The 18,107-nt window shown below is 44.1% G+C and overlaps 1 protein-coding gene across 3 annotated transcripts in view; it reads left to right on the top strand.

Annotated features, from left to right (window-relative positions):
• Window positions 1-18,107, top strand: part of CAPN11 (calpain 11) — a 33,952-nt gene that overhangs the window by 2,186 nt on the left and 13,659 nt on the right. For 2 of the 3 annotated variants that reach the window (XM_081904713.1, XM_081904715.1), the window contains exons 2-8: window positions 9,475-9,765; window positions 12,873-12,942; window positions 13,648-13,766; window positions 14,305-14,438; window positions 14,592-14,760; window positions 16,309-16,392; window positions 16,479-16,564. In XM_081904713.1, coding sequence (XP_081760839.1) covers window positions 9,520-9,765; window positions 12,873-12,942; window positions 13,648-13,766; window positions 14,305-14,438; window positions 14,592-14,760; window positions 16,309-16,392; window positions 16,479-16,564 — 908 coding nt within the window. In that variant the 5' untranslated portion in view covers window positions 9,475-9,519. Of the gene's footprint in view, window positions 1-8,371; window positions 8,451-9,474; window positions 9,766-12,872; window positions 12,943-13,647; window positions 13,767-14,304; window positions 14,439-14,591; window positions 14,761-16,308; window positions 16,393-16,478; window positions 16,565-18,107 lie in introns of all 3 variants that reach the window. The other variant, XM_081904714.1, reaches the window with a different exon arrangement.

The following is an 18,107-nucleotide window of genomic DNA, read 5'->3' as shown; positions in this document are numbered from 1 at the left end:
TGGCCTCATGTAGCTGCTGCATTCTACTGTGTTCCTCATGGATGCTTTTGTTCTGATGCTGAGTGTTCTTTTTTTTTATTATTCACTTTTGTGGCTCTGGAACATGAAGTACTTTGGGATGGCTGGATGCAGCTCATGGCTGCTCTTTGTGCACTGCTGGATTTATTGTGGCAATCTGTAGCTTTTCCTTTTCACATATCTAGGAGGAATAAACATGGGACTTACTTGCACTGATAGAGTACTTCCATAACATTAAAATGGAAGCTGCTGTGGATTTTCCTCCTGCAGTGTAAGCCTAGCTTCCTCCTGACTTGCCAGTGTAAATGACAGTCATACACACCAGTTCATTCAAGTCACTTTTCGCTCTTTACCATGTTTGGACTAGGCTGCCACTTTTTGATTTTTTAATTGTCATCCATCGAAAGTTTTGTTTCCCCCCTGAATTTGTTTAACGATTTAAAAGGTTTGCAAAATACACTTTGGGAATTTGGAGGATAGAGAGGAACTGGGGAAGCCATCTTATTCTGAGTCAAACCTTTGATCCGTCTAGTTCAGAATTGTCTACACTGACGTGCAGCACTTTTCCAGGATTTCATAACAAGGATATTCTCAGTCCTACTAGGGATGCTCGGGATTGTACCTGGGGCCACCTGTTGATGCTCTGCCACTGAACCGTGGTTTGTTATGTCATGGACACCAGCCAAGCAGTGCTGTGCAGCCTGCTGCTGCTGCAAAAATGTTGAAATGGATTTTTCTGAGTTTGGCACTGGAGAGAAAATGATTTTAATATAATGGAAGGAGTGTACTTGCAAAACAATCTGCTGCTGAAATGTTATGTCTATATGCACCCCTGAAGTGTTGGGGTGGAGGGCAAACCTTATGTAAATGGTAGCTTTGATCAAGACCAGTCCTGTTTTGATTTGGCTGCAGTTATGGAGTCTTGATTTAGAGTGAAGCAATGCGCTCCATGGAGCACTGGGTGGGTGCTTCATACTTCTGCCTTATTCCAGAGGTAGGCAATGTGGTGCCTGCTTCCAGAGGTTATTGGACAACAACTCCCATCACCCCTGACCATTGACCATGCTGACTAGGGCCAGCAGGAGTTGGATTCCCAACAGCACCTGAGGGCACCGTGTTGCTTATCTCTGTCACTAGAAGATCTAATGCAATCCAATTAATCTATATTATTTGCCAAGGAAGCACAAGCACCCAAACTAAATTATGCAAATTATCTAACAGTCAATAGAAGTTTATTGTTCTAGTCAAAACCTATGACAAACCTGCAGCATCAGTACCAGTAAAACAATACAGAGCATACGTCCATAATACGAGCCAGCACCCAGGATGTAAGAGAGAGGTTGCCAGAGACAACAAACTTAAATCCAGCTTGATTTCAAATCAAACCTTTGAATCACCACAACAATTTATAGTGATTTTATCTAACTCCCCTTTCCTGTTTTTTTGGTTTTTTTATTTGTAGCCAGTGCATAGAGGGACACTCTCTGTTTTACAAAGCTATTTTTGTTGCTCAGGGGGACTGGACCATTTCTGCCAGGGTGTACCTGCTTGCTTGTGTTCAGGGGTGCTAACTTAAATAAAATATGGGGGCAGGTAAGTCCCGCCTCGTATAATCAATCACATGACACAGCCCACGAACACCATTTGAATGGCAATGCCCATCAACTGCGGGGGGGGGGACCTCAGCCCCCTCAAATATTTTATTGGGGGGTTGAAGCCCCCTTGGCCTCTAGGAGTTGGCGCCTATGCTTGTGTTTATGAAAATTAATAATATCTGCATATATTTCCAAATTTATTGTTCTTCCAGCATTCAGGTTTCCAATCTACTGGACCTTTCTCCTTTTATTGATTGGGGGGGCTGAGAGTTGGGCTGACTAAAACAGGCATAGGCAAACTCGGCCCTCCAGGTGTTTTGGGACTACAACTCCCATCATCCCTAGCTAACAGGAACAGTAGTCAGGGATTATGGGAATTGTAGTCCCAAAAACATCTGGAAGGCCGAGTTTGCCTATGCCTGGACTAAAAGCATGTGGTAAATGGAACCTGACTGGGCACCATCAGCACATTCCTGCTTTCCTCTGCAATTGTGAGGGCTTTTTAAAGAATAAGTGCTGTATTGTATGAGCTAGCTGATATGTACCACGTGTACTAAATCTGTATTGTCCATGTTATCCCCAGTTGTGTGGGGTGCTAGCAATCGGGACTGAGCCACTGGAATGGACTGCTTAACTATTGCTTTCTCCCTTCCCCTTATAGGATGCTCTGGTGGCATTGTGACCGCCTTCTCCTTTGAGCGGTTCTGTGTAGAAGTCCTTGGCCAGGGTCTTCTTGCACTGCAGCAGGCGCCTGGGATTAATCCTGGAGGGTGGCAGGGAGCCAAGTCCTTCCCAAATACAGCAGACTGGTGTAGTGACTGAAGAGCTGGAGGCCATCACTCTGCCTGAAAAAGTGCATTGTATTCTAGCAGTCAGTTGCTATGTCTTCAGTGCTGGGAGCTGCCTGCTGACATTGCTGAAATAACTTGCAGATCACTGGATATAGCTTACAGCTGTTGATGTTTCTGTCTCAATTTTTAGGTGTAAGGACAGGCGGCATTTCTCTTGGGAAGGGCAGGGGAGGAGTGGGAGGCAGGCAGCTTCTGCATCTGCTTGGGCTGTTCTCTGTCACAGCTCCACACTCCCATCATTTTCTCCTTGGCCATCTCTAGCTCATGCACAAGATTTTGCTAAATGCCAGCTCATGCAACCCAGCAAGTCCTCCAAGGGCTAAGAACTGTTTCTTGGACTGTACCACCTCGGCTGCAGGTGTCAGTCCTCCCTGCAGATATTAATGTAAGTAAGAAAGGAAGCTGTGCTGAGTAGCAGGCAGTGTGTCACCTTGAGGAACATGTTGAATATCCTTCCCTTCCTGGATTGACTTTAGACAGATTCTGCTTCGAATGAAGGTCTCTGTGTTTGAATTTGAATGTCATCCCACAGCTCAGAAATCTGCAGCCAGATACAACTGTTCTCACAGATCAGAGTCCTGGTAGCTGGTCATTTTGGTCTGGCACAAGGGGAGAGGTAGAAAGTGAGGAACTCGGGACTTGACCCTGCTGCCAGTGCTGCAGAGGAACGCTGCCTCTGGGAAACTGCGCAGAACTCTTTCTGCACTAGGAATTCAGAAGTACCATTTTTAGTTTGCACGTACAGCAGCAGGAAATTGAAGTAGCAGGAAATGTTTTCTTTCTGCAAAATCAAATGATTGTGCCAGCTATGTGAAACCCATTTCAAAGCTGCATGGCCGAGAGAGTGTGCTGAAAGGCTGAAGGGAGCGGCAGGGAGAAGAGGGTATCCCTTTCCATTTTGCAAATGTTTAGAAGCTGATTAAGCACTGGCTGATCTGATTGGCAGAGTGCCTGGTTTGGGGGAATATGGGAGACTGGGAAAGTGACTGAATTAAACAATCCAAAATAGTAGCTGTATGCTAGGACTTCAGAAAAGCAGGAAGGCCTTTTCTGGTTATAGTCTATAGACTATAGCACTTGGTCTCTTGCGGGCAGTGGGGGGAAGTGTGACTTTGGGTTGTGTTTTTTACAGAGAATGGGGGTTTGTTTGTGGGGCCACTTTAAACCTTCTTAATCAGAACTCTGATCGTCCACACAAGGCAGTATTTTGGAAACTTGAGGATTTAAAGGAAAAACATAGAATCAGCTGTTTGTTTAGTAAAACTGGGCATCGAATGATGAGTTGGATTTGAGATCTTGCCCTTGTGGGTGCCTGCCCCTTGGTCTCCAACCCCTATCCAGACAGCGCCTTGGGAATGAGTCCAATGAGTGTGTACAAGATGCACGAAGAAGGAGAGCGGTAGCCCTAAAGCAGGCATAGGCAAACTCAGCCCTCCAGATGTTTTGGGACTACAACTCCCATCACCCCTGACCACTGGTCCAGTTAGCTAGGGATGATGGGAGTTGTAGTCCCAAAACATCTGGAGGGCCGAATTTGCCTATGCCTGCCCTAAAGCATCTCCTGTTATCTTCTGCCTCCTTGCGCTGACTTAAGAAGCAAACATATGCTGAAAGATGCATTGCATCCAAGGGGAAAAGCCATAGCTCACTGGCGGAGTGCACACTTTGTGCGCAAAAGGTCCCAGCATCTACAGGCAGAGCTAGGAAAGGCACAGTCACTGCTGGATGAACTAAGGATGTGATTTGTTATAAAAGCAGCTTCCTGTGATCCACATTGCCTCTTCCTATGATTTTCCTGGATGTGGGGCAAAAGACCAGCACACAGGCCTGCCAGGTTCACCCCTAGTGGCTCCACTACATGTAGAACCCCATGGCACCTGCCAGTGTAGCCAAAGCCAGGCATCATTTGTGGTAATGGCAATAGGCAGCTGGTTGACATTTTGTTAGGTTGCTTATACTTCTGTGAGAAAATGAGGAAAGACACGTTCTCATAATACAGGAATTGATAGTGGAAAAAGGAAAACACCAGAAGTTACATATATGGGTCTCTTACCTTACAACCATGTTTGCAGACAATTTTTTTGTTGGCGAAACACTCGTGCCTTACAGCAATAATAGCTACTGAGTTGTGCTCTGGGAACCAACAGAAGCTAACTGTGCTAATGTGCAATTAAAATGTGCTACCTGCATCTATAAATACTTCCAGCAATTGGTTGCTGATATGATTCCAGTGTTTCTAAGTACTGGCAGCAATATAACTGGGAGTGGCTCTGTAAGGAAGGTGAGCAGCTGTTTCAGCAGTCTGCCATTATAGCACCTGAAAAGTCTTATTTGTCATAAAATCAAAACAATTTGCACTATCTGTACAGAATTTGACCCGCAAGAGGGAAAAATCTGACCAAATGGCAAGAAGCTCGTGAGGAATGGCTGTGTTATAACTGTTTAAATATTAAACCTAGCATTCATTATTTCTTTTAAGTTTGTGAGATGTTGAAGTTTGTTTAAAGATTGGATAAATATTCCAGAGCTATTTTTGTATAACTTTGCATTAGAGTTCATCCTGGAGAAATATCCTCCCTATTTAGCCATTCTGATACACAACTGCATAATACATTCTTAAATTAAGACAGTTTACTCCTCCTCTGCTAATAGGCTTTTGTACAGTTGAGGTTTTTCTGTCTTTCTAGAGAAATGACATTTTGCCTACCCAAAGAATGGCATTTATTTATGAAGCTTTATTATTTATGTTTCACCTGTTTAATGGAATATTGACCTAGAGACTAACAATAAACAGAAAATAAATCAAAATATAAATGAAGACATATTGAAAATGCATATTGAAAATGCACATACCTAATAAATAAGCAGCAGAAAAAACACAGTAGTAATATATGCAACCACTCAGATAAAAGCAGCCAACTGATAGACTGAAATACAACTGAAAAGAAAAGGTTTTTGACTCCCAGACAAATGCCAAGAGTGGAGACTCCAGTGACGTGAGTGTGGCCATGAAAAAGCTCATTTCTTGTCTATATATTGTGTCAAAAATTCAAGGCTTTTGTGGAAATAAATTATGGATCCCATTTTAAAGGAATCATTCAACTAAAAGGGGTGCAATTTGTGTCTTGTTGGCCTGACTGACACTTGTGTTTTCATGTGCTGCAACATGCTACAAGTGCACTATGCACAAGGGTAAGTGTTAGTGCATGGCAGCTAAGTCATAAGCAAGCACAATATTATGAGATAGAAGGCGTTTTCCTGCTTGTGTGGCAGTGAGCTAAGGCCAGGTGTCGTAACTTAATGCTTCCAAGCTTTTTAATGCGTGAGTGAATTTGTATACACCTTAAATCTTCTCTTAAACAAAGAGGTGGGTGCTTTTTGTTTTGTTTTTGTTCCTTCATACTTAACAAGTACAGTGGTGCCCCGCAAGACGAAATTAATTCGTTCCGCAATTTTTGTCGTCTAGCGAATTTTTCGTCTTGCGAAGCACGAAATCCCATAGGAATGCATTGAAAATCAATTAATGCGTTCCTATGGTCAAAAAAGGTCTAAACAAAGCCAAATTTGGTACAACAACAGTTTATTAACTGCTCTTTAAAGTCACACATACTGTAAAGAGCAGTTCAAAAACTGAAGGGAAAATAAATTAACTTTATAAACAAAACATGTCTTTGTTTTTAGACGTCGCGAGACGTTTTCGTCTTGCAAAGCAAGCCCATAGGGGAAATTCGTCTTGCGAGGAAAATCGAAAACGGAAAAACCTTTCGTCTAGCGAGTTTTTTGTCTTGCGAGGCATTCGTCTTGCGAGGTACCACTGTATACGGGGCTGGAGTTAGTCTACTTTGACTTGCACTGATGCATAATGTGTCTATCCCTTCTCCCTCACCCTTTCCAAGCCACTACTTTTTGTCAGCTAATAGCACTGGGTTTCCCTCCTACATATTGTTCTCAAATAGTTTCCTGTGTGCTGGCTGTTGCAGTTGCTTAAGATAGCTTCAGCCATCCGTTCTGATATGGGGCTGCCCACGGGGCCATGAAATGACAGGGAGGGGGGGCTGGCTGGCTCTGTCACAGGATTGTTTCAGGATCCTTTCCTGAATTTTCAGTTTTCATTTTTAAAAGTGTCTGCCTGCTCCTTTCACTTTAGGTTGTGGTTTCTGTAAAGTTTACAGGAATGTAAAGGGGAAACATGCAGCGTTCTATCCAAAAGAGCTCAATAAAAAGAAAGCTTGCATTTTCAATGTTATGAGCCACAGATGCAGCCTGGTAGCGTAACAAAAAGCATGTGGCTCTTGATTTTAATAACACCAAAACAGAACACAAATGCATTATTATAATTATTTCATAAATTAAGGGTTTCATCCCATACTTATGCCCACTGAGGGGACCTGGGAAGTGGCTTAAGTACCATATTGAGAGATGATCCAGTCACAAGCTTCCCATCTCATTTGCCTCAGTTCTCCTATGTGCCAGACCTTGGTCCTGTGACTGAGGACCTGCATCAGAGACACCCTGTATCTGAGTGGGACACACACATCCATGTCATAGTCTAAGTGTGCTTTCTGTTAGCAGACTGACTTCTTTAGAATAATGAAACCACAGATCAGGAAACGGTTGCTATGATGAATATGAATGTGCCTGGTGATTCCGTTTCACTCCGCCCTGCCCAGTGAGTCAGAGAAAGAGAGAGAGAATGACTGGTCTGGTCTGCATGGAAATATGCATACCTTGTGGGGTGAGAAGTTGTGTGAACTTGTTTTTTGTAACTTTTACCCTGATGTAAACTAGTTTTCTCTCTCATGATAGCTGCCATCAAGTCCCAACAGTATGCTAGAGGCAGTTAAACCTTGGTAAGATATTTGCTGACATCGAATATATTGCCCCAAAGCATAGTTCTGAGGTAAATTTGACTTTTGTCTTTCAGAACAAGCAGCCTAGAGGGGTATGTAGAATGCTTGAACTCAGCTGGGAGTAACTCTGTGACAAACGTTGTTTTTGAGTGTGGAAAGTTCTGGTTTGTGAAGGGTGGATTTGTTTGTCTTCCCATATAGGAAACTATGTGTGTCAAATGCATGTACATTGAGGATCTATTTCACTATGTGAATGGAAGGCGGAGCCGCTGGTGGATTCCTGTAGCATGTAGATGTACAGATAGATGTGTGTGGACAGTGAAATGGGCACATTTTCATGTGGGTTGCAAAAGGCAGTAGTGAATCTCTACCATTTACACAGGGACCCTGTGGCCCTCCCAATCGTCTTGGACTCCAGCTCTAATCATACCTGACAATTGGTTATGCTGGCTGAGGCTGATGGATCTTTTTGCATTAGAAGAAAGAGTGTTTTAAAAAAATACATTGTCCCAGAATGCTAGCTGAATAATGATGTCAGCATCACCTGGAAAAAATGCAGCTACTATGCCACTATCAATGATAATGCTCCCAGTTGCTGGACATCGCAAGGGGGAGAGTGCTGTTGCACACAGGCCCTGCTTGTCAGCTTTGCATAGCTGTTTCTCACCACAAGAACACAATGCTGGGGTGGATGGGCCACTGGCCTGATCCAGCAGGACTCTATTGTGAACCACCCTGAGACCTCCAGATATAGGGTGGTATATAAATTCTATTATTATTATTATTATTAATAATACATTAAGTGCAATGTTTCTCAAACTTGGGTCCTCTGCTGTTGTTGGACTACAACTCCCATCATCCCTAGCAAGCCAGGACCAGTAGTCAGCAATGATGGGAGTTGTAGTCCAACAACAGCTGGGGACTCAAGTTTGAGAAACACTGGTTAAGTGGGATTTTGTCGCTCGAGTATCTATTACATTTTCTTTCTTTCTTTCTTTCTTTCTTTCTTTCTTTCTTTCTTTCTTTCTTTCTTTCTTTCTTTCTTTCTTTCTCCTAGGGTGTCTTAATCTTCTAAAGTCTGCCAAAAAAAACCCCAAACCGAAACATAACCCAGGAAATTTGGAAGTCAGGATGATGTAAATATTTTCATGCATATACAAACACATCTGTTTTGCATGGTATTTCACTAACACCCGGTTACCAAAGAGTGCTTGCATTTCTCAGTGGTCTTTTCAGGCTTCTGAGTTAGATGTCTGAGTGTGGGGTGACTGGTGGCACTCTTCCCAAAACGCTCATCCTCTCAGATGAGCTATATTTGCTTCTTTGGTTTTCTTATTCCTGCCAGAGCTGGGGCTTCTGGGATTTCTTTTCACTGGGTCTGCAGGCATTATTGTCTCTGGCCTACAGCTGTGCACAGCTAGAAGCCATCTTCTTGTGGGCTGCCCAGAATGTCCTAACCTGATCTGTGCTCAGTAAAGGGTGTCTCCCAGGCTATAGTGAGATCCATTTGCTGTGTTGCATGGCCTGCAAGCCAGTGTGGCGCATTTGTCTCCGCATGTGTGGAGGAGCCCAGGTGCAAATCACAACTTGGCCTCCAAGCTGACAGAAGGCATGAAACTGGATGACCTATTTCTTGGGTTGTTGTGAAGGAATAATGAGAGGACTCTTTCTGTGTGGGATCGTGAGCTCCTTGTGGAAACAGTGGGGTATATAAATGGCTGGGAGTATCTTTGACAAATGCACCCATCTACATAGTTCAACCTACGGACAAATATTGTTCACAAGAGCATGAAGGCTTATTCAGTCAATGCATTGCCCCCTGTAGTCTGGAAGAATATCTCCGATTTGGTGATTTGCCCTCCCCAGTATGCAGAACAAAATGGAGAATCCCCCTCCCCCAGAATACAGTACTACTGTTTTGGTTTTTCCTGATTAGCCATGAGGATTAGGACTGTTTTAATCTGTTTTTTAGTCTTTGGCTTGTTTTTTTTCAAACTATATCTTATAAATAGATATTGTACTTCCTTGTTTTACCTGAAAGGCAAGACAGGAATTTTAAAATCTATAATCATAGAAACATAGATGCACATGCTGGATACCCTTAATCAGCTTCAGTAATCTGTGTCTCATCTCACAGTGGATTTTTATTTTGGATTTTAGGAGTGTTGCTGAGGTATCCATTGCCCGCGTCCTGCTTGCTGTGCCATGATGCCTTTTGGAGGAATGGCTGCCAAACTAGAATGGAACCGTTTGCGGGCTGAAGGTGTGGGCCAGCACAACAATGCTGTTAAGTTCCTCGGCCAAGATTATGAGACCCTGAAGCAGCAATGTCTGGAGAGCGGCACCTTGTTTGAGGACCCCCAGTTTCCTGCCATCCCCTCAGTCCTTGGATTCAAGGAGCTGGGGCCAAATTCTTCCAAGACCCGTGGAATTCGCTGGATGCGTCCTTCGGTGAGTACCTGGCCGTCTGCTTGAAGGGACCCTCGGAGGACCACTTTGACCTGCTGTTCTGCATTCTGTTAGCAGCTTTTATTAAAAGCCTCTTTGTTCATGGATCCAACTGTAGCATTTATTATCATTATTATTTGCTTCTGGTGGCCTCTTTCCATCTTCTAATTAGTCCCGCTTTTCTCATTTGGACCTCTTGCTTTGCCCCATCAATAAATTTTAGTTGACTCTGGGATCCAGCCCAACCTCAAATGCATCTGAGCTTGCAGAAGATCGTCTAGTCTGCAAAAGGGGTGGAGAAATGCCAGACAACCAATTTCCGCACTTGAATATTCACTACAATAGAACTCTCTAGAGTTCCCAGCAGCTTCCTGTGTATCGATGGCACAGGCCCATGTTTTGGAGCCATTATTTAGTTGAATAGAGTTGTCCATTTTGCTTCAAGGTTTGGGGTATGTAGCAACATTTATATGCAAAGTCTCCCTCTAAGCTTTGGTATGGCCTGGTTCTTGGTGAGGAAAAAGTAGAACCGTAATAAGGCATAGGAAGAAATCCTTTGATACAAGCATATGAGATCTGCGCAAGCTGGTGCAAACCAAATCATATGATATCCAGTCAGCTGTGGACTCACAGCCTTAAACAAGCTGCCCTCTCACATTCTCCATCTATTATAAGGTGACAAAAATGCTGGCCTGCATACTGTATTTTTTTATGTATAAGATGCCCCCACATATAAGACAACTCCTAATTTTTGGAACCCAAAATTTAGAAATTGGGTCAGACCCAAGCCTGGGCCATGAGAGCCAGAGCCCAAAACCCTGCCCAGACCATCTGCGCCAGAGTCTGAGCTTGAACCCGAGTCCAGGCAGCCTGCACTCAACCCTGAACCCCTGTACAGTGGTGCCCCGCAAGACGAACGCCTCGCAAGACGAAAACCCCGCTAGACGAAAGGGTTTTCCGTTTTGGAGGCGCTTTGCAAAACGAATTTCCCTATGGGCTTGCTTCGCAAGAAGAAAGCCCATAGGGAAATCTCCGGGGACCTCTTTTAAATGCTAGCGGTGGGGAGCAAAGCCTTCCCCCCCTCCGGCCTTCAGAAGAGGTCCAGGGAGGCTGGCAGGGGCCGAAAGGCTTTGCTCCCCACCGCCAGCATTTTAAAAGCAGTCCGGGATAGCAGGGAAGCACTTCCCGCTATCCCGGATGGCTTTTGAAGGCAGGCGGGGGGGGAGCAAAGACTTTTGCCCCCCGCCCGCCTTCAGAAGAGGTCCTGGACCTCTTCTGAAGCCCGGCGGGGGGCAAAAGTCTTTGCTCCCCCCTGCCTGCCTTCCCGGGAGAGCGGAGAAATGCAGCGCGTTTCTCCGCTGTCCCGGGCGGCTTTTGAAGGCAGGCGGGGGGGGGGGGAGCAAAGACTTTTGCCCACCGCCCGCCTTCAAATGCCGCCCGCCAGCATTTTAAGATCGCCCCGGGACAGCGGAGAAGTCTCCGCTGTCCCGGGAAGGCAGGCGGGGGGGAAGCAAAGACCTTTGCCCCCCACCGGCCTTCAGAAGAGGTTGGGGGACAGACTGTCCCCGGACCTGGTCTGAAGGCGGTTTCCATAGGAACGCATTGATTGATTTTCAATGCATTCCTATGGGAAACCGTGATTCGCAAGACGAAAAACTCACAAGACGAAAAGACTTGCGGAACGAATTAATTTCGTCTTGCGAGGCACCACTGTAAATTCACCATCTGGGTATAAGACAGCCCCCAATTTCTGACTAAAAGTTTTAAGCAAAAAACATTGTCTTATACATGGAAAAATATGGTATTTATTGTAAACTTGGTACACTCCTTATGTTGATAGACTATTGTTTCCATAATCTCTGACCATTGGTCATGCTGGCTGGAACTGATGGGAATTGTAACATCTGGAGGGCCACAGGTTAGCCAGCTCTCTCTCCCCCTCTCCCTGAATGGATAGATGGGTGTGTATTCAACTAAGTTTTTTTCAGAGTACAAATTAATGAATATGATTATGTTGGGTCCATTGATTTCAGTGGGTCTACCCTGAGTAAAACTTGTTTGAGATTATAGGTGGTATTCAACAAGAAGAAAACATTGTCTGCTCACATTAATCTTTTTAAGACAATCAATCCTGACTTAAACATGTATATTAATATAAGCAATCCACATGTCTACTTGTTCACATGTAGAAAGAGCAATGAGATATTCAGGGTGGGTGGTGGGTGTTTATGCTTCCAGCCTTGAAGTATAAACCTCTTTGCAGCCATAAGGTTTTGCAGGTTCTGCTTCCGCTGCCTATCTGTAATCCCCACACCACAGAAATATAATTTAAAAGTGTGTGAACACCTTCAAATATCAAGGATTTTCCCCAAACTAAAGTTAAAACTAACGATTTCTGGTCAGAAAATAGGGCACCACAAAACACAGTCATAGTGTATGGCTCAAAAATGTATTATCAGCATTAGATTGCCAGCATCTGCCTGAACTGGCCGCCTGTGCTTTAAATGGTCTAGGCGATAGCAGCTGCCTGACTCAACTGAACTCTGATGCCAACCATTCATTACTGTACTTCAGTGCCAAACTGAACCAGGAGATGTTCCAACATAGAGTCTCCCTTTAAGGCCAGAAGCTTTCACAAGTAACAGAATACTTCATTGAATGTGTTAGATTTAGTTTCTAGATTCTGCTGGTTTTTGTTTTTGTAAAAACACTCTCCTTTTTTGTTATGGCACTTCAACTTTTTATGTAAAGCACTGCAGAAATAGGTCCTCAACAAAGAACTTGTGCACAGTAAAATAAAGGAAAAGAAAGTTGCAAGAATCCTAAGATTTGTGTGTGTGTTCTTAAACTCTCCAGAGTACATTTAGACCAATCCATAACCCAAGAAACCAGAGCAGGGAGGTCAGAGAGAGCAGGAGATATTAAAAAGAAGAGCAACATTGAAGTGAGAGAAAGGAACACTATATGGATCTGAGCCATAACAGTCTTTGCCTGTCTCCGTTTAAGGATGTTGCATTCATGTTGTGTATTCAGTGCTCCCACTAAGTGTGTATGAGTATTCTGAAGAACCCAGCCACAGTTTATATTCCATTTTTCTTTCCTCTTTGCAGGAAATTGTGGATGACCCCCAGTTTATCGTTGGAGGTGCTACAAGGACAGATATCTGCCAGGGGGCTCTGGGTGAGTAATGTGTGTTTATCCCTTGGATTGAGAGGGAAGCTGGAGGCACCATAGATGAATCTTAAAAGCAAGAAAGTATATTCCAAGTTTTCTGGTGATTTCAGATGATGAGGAATTTGCTGATACTGAAAACCTAGAGAAGAAATAAGGATATTAGGAATCTAGGTCCACTGGGAAACTGAGGCTTCATTCAGACAGCACTTCATTCCTTCCCCCTCCTCCCCCCGCCCCCCGGCAAAGTTTATGTGATCTTTCACATAACATAACAGCCACTTCTGGAAGTGCAGCGGAAGTTTAGTGCTCATTCCCCTATTAATTGCTTCCAGGGAAAATCCGTTTGCAACACCATTAACGGGGGGGGGGGGGGGAGGAATTGGAGGATGAAATTTGGGGTGGTATGCCAACATAACTACTCTTTCCTGCCATTTTCGTGGGGGAATCGTAGCGCACATGAGCATAAAGGGTGGGATTGTGGGAACATGTCTGCTGTCTGCGTTTGTGTACCACTATGCTTATGGGAGTGAGTGGAATTTAGTGTGACCTGGGCAGTCTATCAGTCAAAAAGCCACTGTTCCATCATTCAGCTAGTAATGCAGTGTAAAAGGAATGTCAGAAACTGGGACAAAAGTGTCACCAGGAAAACTGGTTCAGCAATCCCCACATCTGAATGCAGCCTGAGTTGACATCTATTTCCTTATTTATCAGGTGACTGCTGGTTGCTTGCTGCTATTGGTTCCTTGACTCTCAATGAGGAACTTTTGCACAGGGTTGTACCCCATGGACAAAGCTTTCAGGAGGACTATGCGGGCATCTTTCACTTCCAGGTAAGGCTCATCTTTCCCACAGAAAGTGCTTCAAAGGAAAGCCTGTCTCACAGGTGGATGGGACCCTAAGCTATGGAAAATGTAAAGCTGCAAACAGAGGAAGCCTTGGCTAAGAAGTGGAGTTATTGCTGAAGGGATAGTTGCCCTGTTCGAACCTAATGTCTACTGTCCCATTACCTCAACCCAATCAGCAAAGCTCATAGCTCAGTGGTAGAGTACATCCTTTGGATGCAAACCATCATGAGTTCAAGCTCTGGCATCTCCAGGTAAAGATGGGGAAGAACATCTAAGACCTTGGAAAGCTACTGCCAGTCAATACATTGTCCTTTTCCAGTTTAGTGGTGGAGCCTATTGAGCCTGAGCACCTATCTCGATGCAGCAGTACCGAAGGTGCAGGCTTCTTCAGGAGGATTGAGTTGTTGTTGTTGTTGTTGTTAATAATAATAATAAATGGAGTGATGGTCTGATTCCGACTGGACCATCTTGCTATGTTACTCTGCCTTACCTCATTATTATTCTCCGACTTCTTATTCTTCAGATCTGGCAGTTTGGTGAATGGGTGGATGTAGTGATTGACGATCGGCTGCCAACCAAGGATGGAGAACTGGTGTTTGTGCACTCAGCAGAGTGCCAGGAGTTCTGGAGTGCTCTGCTGGAAAAAGCTTATGCCAAGTGAGTGCTGCCTTGTGGTTTTCCCAGAAAGCCCTGGTTTGGATTTGTTTCCGTTGTTCTTCAACTCACCACCCTCTGTAACTGGGCCTTCCGGTTTCCAGGAGGCCAGGTTTAAGGCTAGCCTACTAACCGCCAATTCTCTTTGCCATACAGGCTGAACGGCTCTTATGAGGCCCTGTCGGGGGGCAGCACCACAGAGGGCTTTGAGGACTTCACAGGTGGCGTGGCAGAGATGTACGATCTCAAGAAGCCACCTCGCGACTTGTGCAGGATCATTTCCAAGGCTCTTGAGAGGGGATCCCTGCTTGGCTGCTCCATTGATGTAAGCAGTGCCCCAAAGAGGGAGCTTGTGGGATGTTCCAGATGTGGAATCAAAGCGGGGCAGCGGAGGGAGATCTGGCTTCCCTGATTTGGCTCTGATATTTGTTCTGAGGCCAGGGATTCGGTCAATGGAAACCTCTCAGAGTAGAACTGTAGAATAGGCCCAAATGTTAACTCAAGTCTGGGTTTGGCTGTGAAGTTCCATTTCTCATGTTCATCTGTATCAAGAGACATTTGGTTGGTGCCCCCTTGTGTTAGGAAAGTGTACGGACAACCACCCTGTTTCAGGCAAATACAGTACAGTTCAGGTTGCCATTTTCTTTTACTCTTTAGTTGAGTTATTTTAAAAATTAGAAAATAATGACGTGCAAAACAGGGGCATATGAATAGTCTTGTTATGTGCAAATTAGTCAGCTGCTGGTCTAAGATCCATGCTTGACTGACCATTGTCTGGGATGTTTGCCAAACACACATCTTTTAATTATTCCTGTGTTTTTAAAATGCGAGGAGAGAAAAACAACACTGGTGACCACACACAAGTGCACACCAGTCTAAACAAGAGAAATGGAATGATGCCAAGTTGTGAAGGAGGAATGCCTCTGAGCCAAGCTTCCTACGCAACAGCTTTTCCTTTCTCCATACCCACTCTTATTGCCCTGCATGCCTGCTCACACATTGCCAACAGAGTGACCTTCTATAAATGTCCATTTGTGAGTTGTAATAAGTCATCCCCCCTCACACTCCATACTGTTGTGGAGAAAAGCAGTGCCAAGTAAGCCAGAAAAATGAATGAGGGCTACATCCCATATATATATATTATGATCTAGTGGGCCAGAACTAATCTGTACATTTTCAGTGCGTTTACTTTTCACTGTTTGTGTATTCTGAATAATACAAGTGGCCAATTGGTGAATAGCTTGCAGCTAATCTATGGAATAGCTTTATGTTGGAAAATGGGGATGGGTGAAGCTGTAGCCCTCCAGATAGTGTTGATTTCCAATTCCCATTAGGCCAGCCGGTGTGGCCAGTGATGAGGGAGTTGTAGTCCCAACAAGAACTGGAGGGCTGGAGGTTCCCCATCCGTGCTATAGAATGTTGCCTTCAAATGTGAAAAGCTGGTCTTCTCTTGTTGAAAAAGTAAAGAAATCGACCTGGATGTCGTCAGCACTCCCAGTGATGTTTCACCCAAAGTTCTCTGTCAAGTTTCCAAATAACAGTTTTCCAAATGTCAAAGCCTACACCCACTAAAGGGCCCTTTTCCTATGGAACCTATGGAAACTGAGCATCTTTTGACATAGATGCTGTAAAGCCCGCAGCCTTACTCCATGACTTTTGCATCCTTCTGAAATGAACGGGCTTGTAAGAGTTCACAGCCTCTTCAACATTGTGAATGAACTTTTCACTGAGGCAACTAGGATATACAGGAACCAACACCGAGCTGTGAACTGCTGCTGGTACATTGTGTTTAGCAGCCATTTTAGTCCGTTGCCTTTTGGAGAAAGGGGAGGGTTAAGCCTTTTGACCAGTGCCATATATCCTCTCTCTTCAGATCACAAGTGCATTTGACATGGAAGCCATTACCTTCAAGAAACTGGTGAAGGGCCATGCCTATAGCGTCACAGGATTGAAGAATGTGAGTTTCTCTTCAAGGGGCTGTGGAGACCAATTCAAGGGCTTTAGCCATGTGTGTCGGTTGTCTTAATACCTTAACTTTGACAGGTGGACTATCGTGGCCGGCAGGAAGCGCTCATTCGCATAAGGAATCCCTGGGGCCAAGTGGAGTGGACTGGAGCCTGGAGTGATAGGTGGGTTGGACGTGCTCCTGCCGTGACATTAGTAAGTGCCATGCCCAGCTGTGACACCTGATAGCGATCCCATTTGGGATGCATCCGGGTGACACTTAAAAAAATGTTTCACAAATGCATGTGCCATCACTCGATGACCTTAGCATCAGGTGATGATCTGCATGTGCAATTAAGCCATCACAGGTAGAATTTCCATCTCCTTTTTAACACAGTGCTTTTTTATCTAATTAGCCATCTAATTAGGTTTTAATTTGATCCTGACTTGTTTTTAGGAGGTAATTTGATTATAGTTTGATTTTATACCAATGTTATTGTTGGCGATTTGCAGTTTAGTAGCGCTGCAGAGAGCTTGCTGGGGAGACCATGCATTAAAAAGGGACTCAAAAATAACTTAAACAAGGTTTTAATAACAAAACCAAAAACTCCTTATACACTAAATACATCAACAACAAACCAGACCCAACCACCAACCCATCCCCCAGGGTAATGGGAGAGCTAGGTGCTGCTCCTTATATACTATGCCCAATTTCTGACACAGCTTGATTAACACAGCCTAGCAGCACCTGCTATGTTTCACAGCTGTAAGACTGGGTCTTGTTATTTGCCCTGACCCTGGCCCTTAAAGACATACATAACTTGTGAAATAATAATGAACCTTCACATTTTAAAGTGACCATTCAACAGTTATATATTTGATGTTAGCTGCCCTGAGCCCTGGGAACGTGGGATACAAATAAAAGTTTATTATTATTGTTGTTATTATTATTATTATTGAATCTGTTCATCCATGAGCTGGAATGAAACATCAGGTTAGGGTCAAGGGTAGCTGCCTAATAGAGTCAGATCAATGGACTGTTTAACTTAGAATTGTCTACAGTGACTGGAAGCAGCTCTCCAGGGTTTCAGACAGGAGGGAGAATTGAACTTGGGACTTTTTGAATGCAAAGCATGGGCTCTTCCACAGCCCTTTGCTGCTACCAGATAAAACTGGAAGGAGCAACATGTCACTAAAATTCTACTCAATATTGATCCAGAGTAGATTCCAATGTATAGTTAGCAGAATAAAAACTTAAACACATTGCAGGATTCTCAAAAAATAGACCATGAAATTGTATTTCATCCAGCATTTGCTACTTGAAGGCAAATGTGCATAATGGTCAGGATTGGCACTGTCCATAAGAAGTCCAGTTGCAGCAGACTTAACTTTAACTTACAATAACTTATAATAATTCTAAACCTTAACATTAAGCACACTGTGTACAGAACACCACACCAGAAGGAAAAGAGACAGAAAGAATAACTGAAACCCAGGCTCCTTCTGGCCTCTTATTATAGTCAGCATGACCTTGAAGAAGAGATAACAGAACCAGTTTAAACCAGCTGTACTCAGCTTCTCTGAAGGAATAACCCAAACATCATGAACCTTCTGCTTGTTTCTTTCACACAAAGAAGCTTCAAGAACCCTCTCGAATTAATTAGAATAGGAAAGATCTCCACACATCAGATCAATACTTTCTGCACTAAGAAATGCAGACTGACACAA

Source organism: Podarcis melisellensis, assembly GCF_964234715.1.
Source record: "Podarcis melisellensis genome assembly, chromosome: 3".
Taxonomy (NCBI): Eukaryota; Metazoa; Chordata; class Lepidosauria; order Squamata; family Lacertidae; genus Podarcis; species Podarcis melisellensis.
This window is presented reverse-complemented; position numbering and strand designations above follow the sequence as displayed.